We start from the raw sequence: 17,008 nt of genomic DNA, 5'->3' as shown, positions 1-17,008 counted from the left end.
CCTTTCTACTAACCTTTTTGTCAACTGATTTAGCAAACAGACATGAGAGACAATTGATGTGAGATTTCCCTTTTACGCCATCCCCTGCTCTAAAATTGCTGCTGGAAAAGCCACTATTGTGCAGATTCTGGTATTTGCTACTTCCTCTATTTGTTGTTCTTTCCAGGTAATCACAAGATTATCAAACAAGTCTGCAATCTGTCAGGTATGGTTGACTGATTTTAATATAATGAGCTTAGTTTTAAAATACCTGTGGCTGAATCCAAGTTCCTTTTCGGGTCAGAGAGTCACCTTTGGATCCCAGCAGGCACTGAGATTATGTACCTTTTTAAAAAGATCCTTGTTTATAATGGGTACAGTAGTGTTGGCATGGATAGACTTGCCTGTTTGCATGCCCAGTTGCTACCTCTGCATTTTAAAGCCTGGCCCTGCATGCACAGTTGCTGGTATGCGTAGAATTATGAAGTAAAATATATTTATATATAAGTTCTCGTTAAATATTGGGCTGCCTCATATCAAAATATGATGCGTTTTGCATGCTGATTCCAACTTCTGCATGTTGATGCATCTCCCCAAAAGATCACCTTCTGAATTGCAACTCACAATGATGTTTGAAATATTGATTTCAAAGCAACAGGCTTTTACTATGCTATATCAATGTGAATGTAGCAATTTCAAAAGTATATAGAGAGAAACTCCATAGCCAAATTATGATCATGTTAATACTGAACCTAACAACAAGAGTCCACAGAACTCGCCTATCCTAACAATAATATGATCAGGGTTCTTGAAATTGTGCTGTGTGGCTCAATAATCACAGGGCTGATTTCAATACAGTGGTACCTCTACTTACGAATTTAATGCGTTCCGAACGCACATTCGTAAGTCGGAAAAAATTGTAAGTCAAATCCCATAGGAATGCATTGGAAGAAAACATTTGTAAGTCGAAGCAACCCTAACTAAAAATTCGTAAGTAGAAAAAATCCTATCTAAACCGCATCCAAGATGGCGGACGGAGCTCCATTCGTAGTAGAAACATTTGTAAGTAGAGTTATTCGTAAGTAGAGGTACCACTGTATAGTGATCTGGATTCACATGATACCTTTCTATGATCTTGTCCACATAAGTGGAGGAAAGTGGAACATGCCTCCCTTCCTACCCTGTGGGGGCAAAACATTCTAATACAATGAGCCTAAGCAAACTTGAGTTTATACATAAAGGGGTTGTATTCAGCTAACTTTTACTTAGAGTTGACCCACCTAAGTTAGATGTGGCCGTTAATTTCAGTGCATCTACTCTGCAAAGAAGTTAGTTGAATACAGCCCTATGTGTTGGGTTGTGGTTCAGGCCCATTTTGTACGGTTGACGTTCCAGATAAAATGTGGCCCAGATAACTAGCCCTTTTGATTTTGCATATACGTTTGAACATTGCATCTCTGTGCGGCCATTCAGTGATATCAGAGGGGGCCAGAGCATGTTCTCACCTTCCTTCATGGGCCAGAGAGGAAGAGAGGTAATGTCCTATCTCACCCGCTGCCTCAGTGAGTCTACTGAAGAGACTACCCACACTTTCGTTCTAATAAGAAGAAGAATACTGGAACTCAAGCCTGTCCTGGAAGTTTTGGCTTTTAATTCTAAGTGTAAGGCAGCTTTTGCCAACCTGCTGCCCTCCAAATGTTTTGAACCACAACTCCCACCAGCCCCAGCTAGCATGGCCAATGGTGAGGGATGATGAGAGTTGAAGTCCAAAACATCTTGAGGGGACCAGGCTGAGGAAATCTGGTTTAGGAACATGCTGTAGTTGCTACATGATAAGCAAAGGCATTTTCAACATGTTCACTGATCCTTTTTGTTGTTATTATTTCACCTATTAGTACAGATTTTGAATGAGCCCCTAATAAACCTTGCCATATATATATATATATATATATATATATATATATATATATATATATATATATATATATATAGTTTCTTAAACCAAATTCAAAACAGAGGTGAATTTGGGTTGGTCAGCCTTTGATCAGGATGCAGGGTCTACATATTTTCTCCCAGATTGAGTTTTCATTCTGATGTAATATTGCTCATACTTAATCCTCCATGGGCATAATAATAATAATAATAATAATAATATTTATACCCCACCTATCTGGCTGGGTTTCCCCAGCCACTCTGGGTGGCTTCCAACAGAAAAATAAAATACATTGTGCCATGAAGATAAAACTTATGTCACAATGGGACCATACTGTACAGTGATACCTCACAAGACGAATGCCCTGCAAGACGAATTTTTCGCAAGACAAATGCATCTTGCAATCTGATGGTGACTCGCAATTCATTTTGGAAAAAATTCATCTTCCAAATTGCGGTTTCCCATTGAAATTTAATTAATGTGTTCCTATAGGCAAAAAAAGAAATTTCAATGCATTCCTATGGGAAACCGCGATTTGCAAGACAATTTTTTCGCAAAACGAATTGACTCGCGGAACAAATTAAATTTGTCTTGCGAGGCACCACTGTAGTTGTCTTGCAAGGCACCACTCAGTTGAGAACAAAATATAGAAAATCATTATGATATCCAATATGATATCTTGGTTAGAAGGTTAGGACTAAAAGCTTTTAAACCCTGGTCCAAATTTTTGGTGAGTCTTGGAAGTTCCACTAGTTAGCTGTCAAGGTAGTAGTCAATATAGTTGTGGACATAAAATGAAAAATTGCCACAAGCAGGATGGAAATACGATAGAAAGGAAGAGAAGCAAGCCACTACAGACCACGGGGCTTGTTAGCAACATTACGCTCATTTAATCTAAATAGAAAACTGCATCTGGAATGTACACTCCAACCCACGTGGAGTAAGTATGTTATGGAAAGGAATAAGGCTACATGTGGAGGGAAAACTCCTGATTTTAAACCCAAACTCCAGTTTCAGGATCATTTTCTTTACTGAGAAATGTTGCCTAGTTTTGGTTCTTGCAATTCACACAGTGCCTATCTTGCGAAAAGTTCTGCTTTGAAGCTCTCAGACATCAATAGTGTTGTCTACTGTTGAGCATCGTTACCCTATTTGGATTCACTTAATTTCAAATGTTCTCCCCTGTCTGCAAAGGCTCTTAAGGCTATTTACTATTATCAGACGACAACTTGCACCCGCCTCCCCGAGCCCACACACCTGCAAATAGCATTGTGAAGGCTTTCACGCCAGGTTCCCTTTCCACAGGATGCGCAAAGCACCTTCAGTGGCTACCCCAGCTCTGGGACAGTCTCCCTCAGCAGGTCTGCCTATATTCTTATTTGGCTTAGGTAACTATGTAAGATCTACCATACCTTTTAACTAAAACTTAGAGCTAGTTTTTAGGGGGGAAGCTGGTCCAGTTCATTTGGAGTTGCTTTATGTTGTTATTTGTCAGTGTGGATTTGGCTTTCTGTTTTGTTGTGTTTTGTTGTGTTTTATGTTTTGTTTTGTTTTGTGTTTTGTGTTTTATTTTGTTTTGTACATTTTAATTTGTTGCCATCTGAGCAAATTTAGAAACATAGGATTTAAGTGATTTAAATAAATAGGTAAATTAATCAGAGAACATATTTATCTATTACATCGCTCTGTATGAACTAAAAATATGGAACATTTCTGGGTAACAAAATGCATTTGCTTTCATTTTGCTGAACTGTGTTTATGGACCGATATTTTATAAATCTCCTCACATAGTGGAATCCCATTTAAGGAACCCAAGAAGCTGCAAAATGTTTACGATGGGAACATTTGTGGTCCTTGGGTTTGACTGAATGCTCAAAAGTTTACTTCCTCTCGGGAAGAGGCTTCCATTATTCTATGTAATTCTCAGGGCACTTAAGAATTTGGGTGCAGGGTGTTGAAGAAGAAGAAGAAGAAGAAGAGTTTGGATTTGATATCCCGCTTTATCACTTCCCGAAGGAGTCTCAAAGCGGCTAACATTCTCCTTTCCCTTCCTCCCCCACAACAAACACCCTGTGAGGTGGGTGGGGCTGAGAGACTTCAAAGAAGTGTGACTAGCCCAAGGTCACCCAGAAGCAGCTGCATGTGGAGGAGCGGAGACGCGAACCCAGTTCCCCAGATTACGAATCTACCGCTCTTAACCACTACACCACACTGAACTTACCTTGTTGCAAGGTGGCCAAGAGTGGTGTGCCTCTCTGAGTTTTTCTTTCCAGTAAGCTTTTCCCCAGCACCCTGCAGCCTCCTTGGCTGCCCATGCCTCTTGATCTGAAAAAAAAAAAGCTGCATGAGAGGCGTTATCTTATTGTATCTTCTCATTATAGTGCAGGCACCTCAGAAGGCTACAAAGTGCAGGCTACTGGTAAGATGACGTAGATTGAAAGACAAGACACTCACAAACACCATTTGGCCCTCCCAAAAGCGAGTTGAGCACAAAAAGCACCTCTGCGCCCCACCCAAGAGAAATTCACTGAAATTTTCTTACCCCTTCATTAATTTTCAAATGCAATCTCTCCCCTCCTGGGAAATGGATGGAAAATATGTGGAAGGAACATTCAACACAGTACTAGTTGGATTCTCAGATTACTGTAGTTACGACATAGCAAGCAGATTTCCATTTAAATATCAATATGAATTATCTGCTATTTTAGGCCGACTCGAAAGGAAATGGAAGCATCAACAAGAGACTTCCCTCTATTGTGGAAGATGAGGAAGAAGAGGAGGAGATGGTAGAAGAGGAGGCCGGTACTCTTTCTCCAGTCCATACCAGAAGCACAACCTCCTCCTCCCAGCAGAAAAAGTCAGGAAGCAATAAAAGCTATCTTGGGATAAACTTGAAACAGTTGGCCTCAGGAACTGTGCCCTTCCACTCACCTATCCGAGTTTGCAGTGCAACCTCCTCTAGAACCAAGCATGAAACGGAACTGCATTATTACTCCAAAAGGAGAGAGAAGAATATGAAGCTGCACCTTTCATCCCTAAACAGCACTGGTCCCCCAGACCTCAGCCCCAGGTAAATATTAGGAACGTCTCTTACAATGGCGCGCACCCAGTTTCTCTTTTTCCTGTGGATCATAAATGTTTTCCATTCTTTGATACTGTTGCTAACAATATTGTTGCCTTAAAATTTCCCACCAATTTCACCCACTGTAATAGTTAAACAACTTTAATTACGACCCATAATGGTCCCTATACAGATGGCATTCAGAAGAACTGGTAACTAAAACCAGTACAATGCACAATGTTTAAGGGCACAATAAGACCCTTCTCCATCCTATCCAGCATTCATTATGGGAGATTGAGGCTATTCTACCGTCCTCTACTCACTTGCCCAGAAGTAAGCCCCACTGAGTTTTATGGGACTTATTTCTGAGCAGACATCGACAGGATTGCACTGTAAGCACAAAAATCATCCTTGCTGATTTCAGTTTAATTTCAGGTTTGTTTGTTTTTAATTGCCAAAATGCACCTGCATCTTTCAACATCCCTTCAACAGACCTGCTTAAAAAATTGTCTGTTTTTCATTCAGAGTCCTGGACATAGCTGCCAAGTTTTCCCTTTTCTCGCGAGGAAGCCTATTCAGCATAAGGGAAAATCCCTGTAAAAAAGGGATAACTTGGCAGCTATGGTCCTGGAAGTCAGAAGGATATGTAAAAAGAACACAAAGTATGAGGTGTGTTTTTTTAAGGGTCATTGAAAACATGCAGTCCCTGAGCTAGCCCATAGAGCTTGGGTCAGGAACGTTTCAGAGCTCTGGAAGCAATGGAGAGCAGTATGTTTTATTGTATCTTATATAAAAATTGATACCCTGGTTTCAAAATACCCACTCAAGGCATTTTGAAGTGAAGATCCCTGGTCAGAGCTAAAGCTTAGGCAGAGTCACTTTATATGAAAACCTTCCTTGCCCTACCCCCAGCTCTGCCTACGGCTGCCTGATTGGTAGGTTTGCAGGGTTTCCCACTGGGCATACTGGACACTGGACATGGCTGGGATTTCAAAGGTGGAATTGACATCCAAGGGGAATTTCCGAAAGGTGTGGGGTGGATTCCTTAAAAACGAACAAAAAACCCTCAACAATTTTGGGGGGTCTCCTAGTTTTTACTTTTTGAAATATGGCAACCCTACCACAGGCATCTGACTGGCCACTGTGAAAACAGGGTGCTGGACGAGACGGCCTGATCCAGCAGGCAATAATAATAATAATAATAATAATAATAATAATAATAATAATAATAATTTATTATTTATACCCCGCCCATCTGGCTGGGTTTCCCCAGCCACTCTGGGCGGCTTCCAACAGAAAAATGAAATAAAACAATTAAACATTAAAAGCCTCCCTAAACAGGGCTGCCTTCAGATGTCTTCTAAAAATCTGGTAGCTGTTTTTCTCTTTGACATCTGATGGGAGCACGTTCCACAGGACAGGCGCCACCACCAAGAAGGCCCTCTGCCTGGTTCCCTGCAACTTGGCATCTCGCAACGAGGGAACCGTCAGAAGGCCTGAGGTACTGGACCTCAGTGTCCGGGCAGAACGATGGGGTGGAGACACTCCTTTAGGTATACTGGACTGAGGCCATTTAGGGCCATTTATGCCGTTATGTACAGAGAATATATAAAGTGATTCTGTCCAAGCTTTGGCTCAGTCAGCTTAGACAATCTCAGGGACTGTGCGGTTCCTTGGAGGGTTGCTTTTTTTTTTTTAAAGTAACAACAGCCTTTGCACAGCTGTCTCTCAGCAGTGCAAAAGCAGAGAAACGCTTGATTTCTCAGCAAAGTGCTTAGCTGTTTGCTTTAAGGCTCTCTTTTGTTGACCCATGCAAATTTTAAGACGAAAGTTCAGCTCCCTTCTCCTTAAAATGCTCACAGACAGCATTCTCACCTTGAAAGGCTTTTGGAAAGACATTAAGCCGAACCCAGTGGGGAGCTCTGCTGCATGAGGTCCATTGAGAGAAATAGGAACAGCATGTACTACTTCCCTATTCATTTCAATTTGGCTTGTGCAGGAAACATCTCAGTGAACTGTATCCATAGAAGCTAGCTGCAGGAAGGAGTGCCTGAGGAATAAGAAATGCATAGCTGCCAAGTTATCCCTTTTTTAAAGGGAAATTCCCTTATGCTGAATAGGCTTCCTCGTGAGAAAAGGGAAAACTTGGCAGCTATGAAGAAATGGGAGAGGGGGGGAGGAACCTCCTCCTCCACTGCCACGTCGCTGATTTTAGCTTAGAAGAGTTATGAATGAAAGTAATCACCTTTAATAGGTGTTCAGTGACCTTTGTAAAATAGGTTATAGTTCAATAAATCCGTTTTCATTCCTTCATGGTGCATTATCACATCCCTTTCATTACAGTAAATTTACTGATGAGTGTTATACAACTGCTAATCTCGCACAGGCATTTATCGACAGAGGTTGGCTGAACAAATGATATTCCCCCATTTTGTATCTCGGCAGCACTTCTTCTTTATTTGAAATGCAGGGGAGATTAATGATAAGTCAAAGGAAATGATGGAGTGTGCAAACATTCATATGACTTAAGGAAAGTTGCCATAATTAAACAACACCTTGGTGTTGGGTAGCCGTCTTCCAAACTCTGCCATGGAGGTAGGGTTGCCATATTTCAAAGTGAAAATCGGGGCAGAAAATATGTTTTTGGGCAAAGTTTTTGAACTTTTTTATTATTATTATTTTACTTTTGCCCCAAGTTGCTGAGTTGTGGGGGGGGGGGGGAACGGCACTGCCAACATGGGTTGCCATATTTTCCCGGACATCTTCTCAATTTCTGCCCAGACACTGCTGCTGACTGCAGTATTCTGGACGTGTGGTAACCCTTCGTGGAGAGGGCGGGGGGGGGGGGAAGGCTCATCAATTTAAAAGAAAGAAAGAACACAGAAACGGCAAACAAAGTATGGATGAAAAACAGGACAATAAGTACAGAAACACAGTCATATTGCCAAAGAGGAAAGACTCATTCAGGCGATCTGATGAGAGTGCAAGTGCCTGGGAGCTTAGCATCAGCCCCTGTTCCTGAACTTTATGCATCTAGTACAGGCATAGGCAACCTTCGGCCCTCCAGGTGTTTTGGCCTACAACTCCCATGATCCCTAGCTAACAGGACCAGTGGTCAGGGATGATGGGAATTGTAGCCCAAAACATCTGGAGGGCCAAAGGTTGCCTATGCCTGATCTAGTATAACACTTGTGGGGGCATCCTATTTGTGCAACTGTTAAATGGAGAAGGCTCTCTGTGTGTGAAGGGGACGACAGAGGACAAGATGGTTGGACAGTGTTCTCGAAGCTACGAACATGAGTTTGACCAAACTGCGGGAGGCAGTGGAAGACAGGAGTGCCTGGCGTGCTATGGTCCATGGGGTCACAAAGAGTCGGACACGACTAAACGACTAAACAACAACAACTCTGTGTGTGATTGAGAGCCCATGCAGAGAGATTCCACTGCATATACTATTATTGACAGAAGAAGCTATCTGCTGATATTTAAGTGTGTAGTGCAAAGTGGGGATGAAGCTGGCTGCTTCAGTGCTCCCTCTCCCCATGCCCAATTTGAAAGGGAGTGGAACTGCACAAGTCAGATTTTTTTAACATTAAATTAATCTCTGCCCCTGCCCAAAAAGAGAGCGTGTAGGACTCCCAGGGTTTTGCAAAGCCTCCAGTACAGCTTGCATTATTACTTGCCAACACAACACAAAACGCAAATTATGTTTCACCATGTTGGAGGCAGGCAGGGAATGAGAATGGGCATCTATTCAGCGAGCTGAAATTCTAATTTATGGCCATTGTGTGCAGAGGGTTATTTTTGTTTGCTTTCTTTCTTTCTGTTTTTCATATACACCACAATATCCTACCTCAATCTTCTGTTCCTATATGAAGCAAACATCACAATATAGTTTCAGGCTCTGCTTGCAAGGAGCACATCAAATCCAAAATAATATTACAGCGGAACGATCTTTTCAACACATTTCATCATAGAAATTCTGCTGCTTCCCAGGCTAAGGAAAATCTCAGATTTCCTCTAACCTGGGGAAGCGGTTTGGACCCTACTTTTATCCCTATTCCTCTTCAAAAGTATGAGTAGTCCCTCGGGAGGAAATGAGATCTGACAGGACAGACAAAGGCTTGCAGTACTTTATTAAGGGGAAATGTTGTTTAAGTCTGTAACATTCACTTCTGTGTGCTTTCTGTGCTTTCTTTGCAAAGATAAACATAGAATTTTCTGTGCAGGTTATCAGCTGACCAACCTAACAGCTCTTTTCTTTTAAGCAATTTTAGGTTCGAATAATGGTAAAGTTCATCATATGAACGTCCTGATTCCCTAAAAATGTGTGTATTGTTAGCCATGCCTGAGGACAAAGAAGCTTGATTTCTGTGCAATTATTCCAAACAGGATCGTTGATGGAACAGAAGATGGTAACAATAACGAGGAAAGCCAGACGTTTGACTTTAGCTCTGAACAACTCAGGCAGGATTCCAGTGCATCTCCTACCATCAGGGGTTAGTGCTATATTTAGCCATCTTACAAATGATTCATAATGCGCCTTTCGGAGAGGGCTGCCTTTTGTGTACTGCAAACTGTGGGAGAAATCCTTAGATGTGACTGGATCATCATGGCCAAGAGTGACAGGGGGGTGAAGTGTAGAGCTATTTCTTTCCAGTTATCTGGGCTTCTTTTCTTGCCATTGATCAGACAAGGTAAAAAGATCATGATGCTTACAGGCATTGCTGCTTCCTAAATCAGGGCCCATCCCTGTGTGTAGTTCTGCATGCCCCATTAAAGAAGTCAACACTAATTGTAAGAAGTTAATATTAAGTAGCAAAGTGTTCATTTAAGGTCCAATAGTCTGCAGTCCCAAAGCCAAACGTGCAATTCTAGCAGTGGGTGGTGAAAGATAATTGTTGCCAGAGGAGGAGGATCATTTCTGAATTGTGACAAGCACCAGAGCACAAACCTATGGAAGGCAAGCAATCAAACCTTACCCATCCCTTCCTCTCTCTTTTTAGCTGAGTCATTTAAATTCCAGAGGAACTGTGGTTTATTTTTATTTTTATATTTTTATTGATGTTGTCTTTATCCTGAACTCATTGAAGGAAAGGTAGAATTTTACATATTTGAATTAATTTAGCTTTATTTAATCAAGAAAAGGGTCTCGATTTAGACACTTGTTTTTACATAGGCAAATCGTTCCGTCACAAACTAAAATCTGGAAATAAATGAGCAATCAGGTCACAGATATGAGATTTCTATGACCATCCACTTACAGTATGTATTGTTATTATTACAGAGAATGAAGTTGGCGCTGCTGTGCTAGTCATCAAAGCGGAAGAAGCAAAGCAACAGATCAACAGGCTTAATAATGAGGTATGGAGAATTTCATGTCATTTCAATTGTTCTACTCTTCTTTGTGGAGAAATGAAACTTGTTAGGATCAGCAACACCCTGGAGGTAAGGCTAATTTTTCATGCCTAGCGATATTTGATAAATCTTTAGTTCCAATAGCCTATAGCACTTTTCAGATGCGCTGCTCATGTATAAATGCTACCGTATGTGCATGCAGGGCAAATGGGGACGAGAGCACTAAACTCTACCACCTGCATCACGATTTGCATTGCCCTCTAGGACATAGAAGGTGACATCTAAGTGTCTGCTCAGTTCTCTGCTCAGAGATACTCCCTGCATGATTTGGAATCCCAGTTTTGAAGGAGGGGGTGCTTTGTCCTTTTTATTTTATGCATTGGACTTGCTGGGGTTTTTTTTTTTTCTATCGTAGTTCAGTCAGTATTTATTGTGATTGTTAAGAGTGGATTTCTGTTTAATTATCATTTGCTGATGTTTGGAGCTGTTTAATTTTATTGTGTTATTATATTTAAGGAGCTTATTGAATATTACTTTATTTGATATAAGTCGTTCCATTTTTAAGTTATGCTTTATTATGACTTTCTGTATTGGATCAGATGTAATAATAAGGTGTGTTTGTTGTATATTTTGTTGTTCTTTGTTATATATTTTGTTGCTGTAAGTCACTTTGTGTATGGTAATATAGAAAGGCTATATACAAATTAGAAGTGTAAAGAAATTAAATGGAACTCATGGAGGGCGACGGAGAGCTTAGTAGGCTTTTCTCTTGTGTGTACGATTTACACATGAGCAGCACACCCAGACAGGGCGTATGTCTGTGGCCATGACAACATTTCCTACCAATGCATTGGATTGTAAGAGGAGGAACACAATTCCTAGCTTTTCCAGCACCTTCATCTTATTTCTAAGAATACCCTACTCCAGGTTTTTTTTGTGTGTTTTTTAAGGGGGGGAAATGAGAAAGGAGGTCATTGGTAGCCAGGAGCAACACATTTCATTAGCAGTCTTTCCGACCGAGATTAAAAGCTTTCTAGCAAAAGGGCAAATAACTGCTTTCATACAATGTAATTGTGTTACGGCACTTTACTAGCAATCAAAAAATTGCTACCTAGCTCTCCTTTTGGAGGGGAACTAGTAATTTGCCACAGAGCAAAAGCTACTGGAGCAGAATGGACCAAAATCAAGCAAACATACTATGATCCATAAATTTGTGCTGTATTATGATCTATAATACAGAAGTGCATTTCACTTTCATAGGAAATGCTTAGCATTCACAAAACTCTAAAGTCTCTAGTTAGCAAAAATGATTATGTCTATAGAGATGCATTACTTTAAAATGTGTGTCAGTAGTCCAAAACTCCCTAGCAAATTTATGCAGCTGAAAGCTACCCATGTTTTATTATAGAGTCAGGAGAGGGGCAAAAAGAAGGTTTTGCCAATATGAACCTTGACAGTCTACAGCTTAAAAAATAATACCTGCTGAGCTGGTAATTTTGAAATTTGGCATGTGGGATCTACCTGAAGAGTTCTACAAATGTGCCAACCTTCAAACAACTATGATCTATTGATTTATTATATTTTCCCCCAAGGGCCCCAATGTGGTGAACATGGTCCTCCCCTCCCCATCTTATCCTCACAGCAATCCTGTGAAGTAGGTTTAGTTGAGAGGCAGTTACGGCCCAAGGTCACCCAGTGGGATTCGTGGCAGAGTGGGGATTAGAACCCTGGCCTCCTAGGTCATAGTTCAACACTCTATCCATTACAGCACAGGTACATCAAGTTTGAAAGTGCTGAAAAATAGGTTTTTCAACCTGCTGTTCTGCAGGTTTATAATATATTTCCATTTTTGTAGAAAGTACTGGTGCACTTTATTCAGGCTTTGTTCAGAGAGCACATACTTTCATTGATTTGGTGAAGTTCTGAAAGTCAAAGTTAATTAAGGTTTCCCTTGTCCCATTAAAGTTTATGGAAAACAAGTACTGGCAGAAAGGTGCAGGGACGCAGGTCTAAAATCTGCTCCTGAAGATCTGGGGAACCCTCTGAAATGGCATTTGAAAGTGTGTGGTGGGAAGGGCCTCTTGGGCTTGCCGATTGGAAAGTCAGCAGTTTGAATCCACGCGACAGGGTGAGCTCCCGTTGCTCTGTCCCAGCTCCTGCCAAACTAGCAGTTCGAAAACACTCCAGTGCAAGTAGATAAATAGGTACCACTGCAGCAGGAAGGTAAATGGCATATCCATGCACTCTGGCATTCGTCATGGTGTTCCGTTGTGCCAGAAGTGGTTTAGTCATGCTAGCCACATGACCTGGAAAGCTGTCTGTGGACAAACGCTGGCTCCCTCAGCCTGAACGCAAGATGAGTGCTGCAACCCCATAGTCACCTTTGACTGGACTTAACTGTCCAGGATTCCTTTACCTTTTTACCTTTGCAGGGCATAGCAGGAATGAAAATCAAAGCCAAAGGTCCCTCCTAGAGTTTAGTGCTTGCAGAGAGATCCACCTAGTGGTTGCAATGTGCAGTGTCTGTTCACTTAGCTACGGAATATAATTGTGTGGTTCCAGGGACAGATGAAGGCTTGGTAACATTGCTGAGCCTGTGGGTGCATTTGCAGATGAGAAACTGTGGTGGGTCACCTTCATGCACCTCTCACTGCAAGACCTCAGCCCACACTACAGACCTATTAGTCCCCATACAGCATACAAATTGGAGAGCAGTGTGGTGTAGTGGTTAGCATGTGGCCTCCCAGGAAGCAGTGGCGTGCTAATTTTCCTCTTCCATTATCTGTCCTCTTGACAACCCTGTGATGTAGCTCACATGACTGCTTCAACTTTTATATATTTCTTAAAGCAAGTGGTAGTAAATAAATAAATAAACAAACAAATAAATAAATAAAGCAAGCTGAAGATACAAAATTAACTATGCACCCCAAAACGTAGAGATTTATTACTATCTCCACTGAAGGCACCTTAAGATGGGTAGTGAACTGCTTACCTGTTTGTAATGTGATTTCAGATTAATACCACAGTCATTAGGCTTTCCCCCCACTTATATGAAGCCCAACAAACTGGAAGTAGAAATACATTATGAAATAGTATTTCACACAATGGTACGTGGGGGACGGGAAACAAACAAACAAAATCGTGGAAACTGAGGGTCAAGGTGAAGTAAAATTAAGATGTTTGTTTGAGCATGACCTGGATTATCCCTTCCCACCACACACTTTCAAATGCCATTTCAGAGGGTTCCCCAGTTTTCAGGAGCAGCTTTTCAGTCATAAAGAGAACCTTTAAATGACCACGTAGGCTCTTAGAACCCTAACCTATATTTTCAGCATATCCAGTGTATTTTTATATTGTTAATAATTAGTGAACATAGGAAGTTGCCTTATAGAGGCTGGCAGTGTGCTCTCCAGGTTTTCAGTCAGGGGATCTTCCCAGGCCTGCCTGGAGATGCTAGGGATTGAACCTCGACTGTTAAGTGGCATAACTATGCTTTAACTCTAAGGTGTGTGGATGTGACTTAGGGCTACTTGATTTGCTTTGACTTAACCATGACAGTGTCAGGTGCTTAATTTGTAGTAATGAGCAGGTTAAGTTGTACAAGTCACCCACTAATTGGAAACGCTTTTAGTTCAGAAAGACTCAAATGCTTCACAATTATCCTTTTCTCTTTCTGTCGGGTACGTTTACCCTTTTGAAAACTAATGTACAGCCTCATCTTGCTTTCTGCAGATTACTTCCTCTTTTCATCAATTTGGTGAACTGCACAAGTTTAATTCTGCGAGCACAGTGGCAGTAATCTCACCTAAAATACATTGATTATCTGCTACTGGAAGCAATGCAGAGCTAATTTTTAATTTTGTACCTTCATTTGGTTTTTTTCCCCTGCTAGCTACGTACAGTAGAATCAAATGGGAGAAAAGAAGGTTCCCTTCAACTTTAATCCACAATTCACTCAGTTCAATGTGTGTAAAGTAATCTCATTGATTTCAGCCAACAATGCTAAAATAAATGGGTTGTAGACTACAGCTGGTTACTTTCATTATATAGATGTATATTCTCCATCAACGGCCCTATAGCAAATTTTATGTATTCCAAAAAAATACGATTACCCATATAAACTAACATGCTGATAAGCCTTCCCAGATGAGTACTTCTCAAATTTTGCATTTTCATTAAAGAAATGGCCATTCTATTGCACAACATATTAGATAGGGAGCACTGTTAATTCTTGGTGGTTGGGCACTTCTTAAACTAGGAAATATTTCAACAGCATTTCTGTTACATAGAAAGCTTTCAGCAATGACATCTTAGTCCCATTGAAATGGGGAAATTTTAGTCATGGCTAGCATAAGTCTCATTGATTTCTATGCTACTAAAGCCTTAATTTCCTCCAATCCAATGTTTCACTTGAGTTGAGTTTCAGCTGAGTTTTTGCAAACATTTACGACATTTTGGGGGGCGGGGGGGGAAGAATTTTTCCCCTCTTCCTGCCTTTACGGAACAATCCTGTATATATCAATTCAAAAGTACGTCCTATTGAGTTCAGTGGGGTTTCTCCAAGGTAAGTGATTATAGGATTCAAGCCAAAGGGTTTATTTTCAAAAACAACCCCCTCTAATAATTTGTTTTTACTTCATCATGTTGGAAGCAGATTATTAAAATAGTTTGAAAATATGATTTGAGGAGGCTCCAGCTTGACTCAGCAAACTGGAATGTAGCACCAATTGGTTCTGAAGTAATTCAAAACTCAGGCTTGGTTTATTGAATCTTCTGGTTTGCTCCCCATGGGAGAACTTTGACCCACACAGTTGGTTTTAACGAAATTTAAAATAGGTTATTTGTTAGCGATTCTGTGGCACACAATCGTGAACCACAAGTGGCACAAATATCAAACTAAACAAGAATCAATGGATTTACCATATTTTTCCATCTATATGATGCCCCCATGTATAAGACACCTCTATTTTGGGGGACTCTGATTTAAGAAAATGGGGGAAGATGCATCCATGTATAAGAAGCCCCCACATTTTTGACATTGTTTTTTAGGGGGGGAAAGCCTAGCCTTATACACAGAAAAATACGGTATTTTCCTTAGAAAATAAACACCTCTCTGCTCTTAAAGAGAATTCTGCAACTGGAACCAGAGAGATGGATTAAGTTGCGAAACTTGACTTCTGTCTATTGGATAGGATGCTGTTGGCACTCTTACATTCATGACAGAGCTTTTGATCCAGCGGACAGCTCCACTAATGGAAGAAGATGGAAGGTGATTCTTGCCCATTCACCCTTTCCCTTCCATCACCCCACGCCACCTTCCACCCTGATCCAGAGTGTTTGTAAGCAGATTTCCGAGGTCTGCAGAATTGGCCAAAAATTTATATATCTTCCCTTCCTCTTCCATCAGTGGAAGCATCTGCTGGATCAAAAGCCCTTCTGTGAGTGCAAGGGCATGAGTTGGATTCCTCCTTTTCTTTTTCATTTGAATGATGTTGTGTCAATATTTGTATATGTATATTTTTAATATGTATATTTTTTAATTTCAGGTCACTGCTTTGACTCAAGAGGTCTCTCAGTTAAGCAAGGACATGAAGAATGTGATGCACCTCTTGGAAAACCTGGTCGTGGCACAGAAGTCCCCGGAGATTTGCGCCGTGCACGGCGCAGCCGTGAGCCCCAGCATGGAAAGCTTACAGACTAGAATGACTTGGCCTACACACCAGCCGTGTATGCATATGCAGGTTCCGAATGTCACCTGCACCAAAGCACAGCTCTGCCATTCCAATACGATAGCCGGCATCTGGAACATGGATGCAACCTCCGTAGGTAGCGGCCCACAAAGAACTGAATCCCACCTTCAAAATTCTACGGGTGGCGAATTTTATTATACGTCGGGCCTTGAACATTCCCCCTCCCACTACCATGTGATCCAGAAAGATCACCTGCAGTTTGTGAGTTGCACCTCTCCGCATTCAGACACCACTTTGACTCCCCTCCAGTCCATTTCAGCAACTCTTTCCTCCTCCATGTACTCTTCGTCGGATACGTCCTTGCACCTTGTGTTGCCCAGCAGATCCGAGGAAGGCAGCTTTAGTCAGGGAGCAGTCAGTTCTCTAAGCCTCGAGAACCTGCCAGGCTCTTGGGACCTGGAAGGAACTACAGGGACAGCAGCAGCGCAGACCTCAGAAGACTTTCCTCTGGATGTCATGAAAAGCACAGTGGATATTAAAGATAGCAAAGCCATAAATGTATAATGGAAACGGTGACGTGATGACACTTCAAGCATGCTCCACAACTGCCAGCTTATAAACTTGACTCAGTACTGCATGACATATTTTTTTTGGCCTTTTCCTCAGATGCTCATGGAAATTTGCAAACTCAAAAATTGGCGACCCGTGCAAAGGCAAAGGTTTGACCAGCGCATATGCAGAGAGGTGATTTCTAGATTTAAGAAGCACATTGAAAAAGCCTTTTATACACAGATTGTAGCTTAACTGGACTGCTCAACAGACTTTTGTGACACTCTGGCTCCTGAGGGACAAAGTAGCTGGACCACGAAGACTGAGGAGCCTTGGCACAGGAGGTCTTTGTTGTGTGAAGCAAAGGGTTTTTCACCCCCTTACTGCCTGATTGTTGCCGCCAGACAATATCAGCAGCATTGTTTGCTTCAGGTGATC

The 17,008-nt window shown here is 41.5% G+C and overlaps 1 protein-coding gene across 1 annotated transcript in view; it reads left to right on the top strand.

Moving 5' to 3' along the window:
* Positions 1 to 16,589, top strand: part of KCNH8 (potassium voltage-gated channel subfamily H member 8) — a 157,469-nt gene extending 140,880 nt beyond the window's left edge. Inside the window, exons 12-16 of the mRNA XM_060280535.1 lie at positions 167 to 205; positions 4,621 to 4,982; positions 9,366 to 9,472; positions 10,261 to 10,337; positions 15,878 to 16,589. Of these exons, the coding sequence (XP_060136518.1) occupies positions 167 to 205; positions 4,621 to 4,982; positions 9,366 to 9,472; positions 10,261 to 10,337; positions 15,878 to 16,585 (1,293 nt within the window). The 3' untranslated portion in view covers positions 16,586 to 16,589. The remainder of the gene's footprint in view (positions 1 to 166; positions 206 to 4,620; positions 4,983 to 9,365; positions 9,473 to 10,260; positions 10,338 to 15,877) is intronic.
* Positions 16,590 to 17,008: the final 419 nt, after the last annotated feature.

The sequence above is a fragment of the Zootoca vivipara genome, chromosome 12 (genome assembly GCF_963506605.1).
Source record: "Zootoca vivipara chromosome 12, rZooViv1.1, whole genome shotgun sequence".
NCBI classification, from domain to species: Eukaryota; Metazoa; Chordata; class Lepidosauria; order Squamata; family Lacertidae; genus Zootoca; species Zootoca vivipara.
The sequence above is the reverse complement of the archived record's forward strand: the minus strand, read 5'-3'. Positions and strand labels throughout refer to the sequence as shown.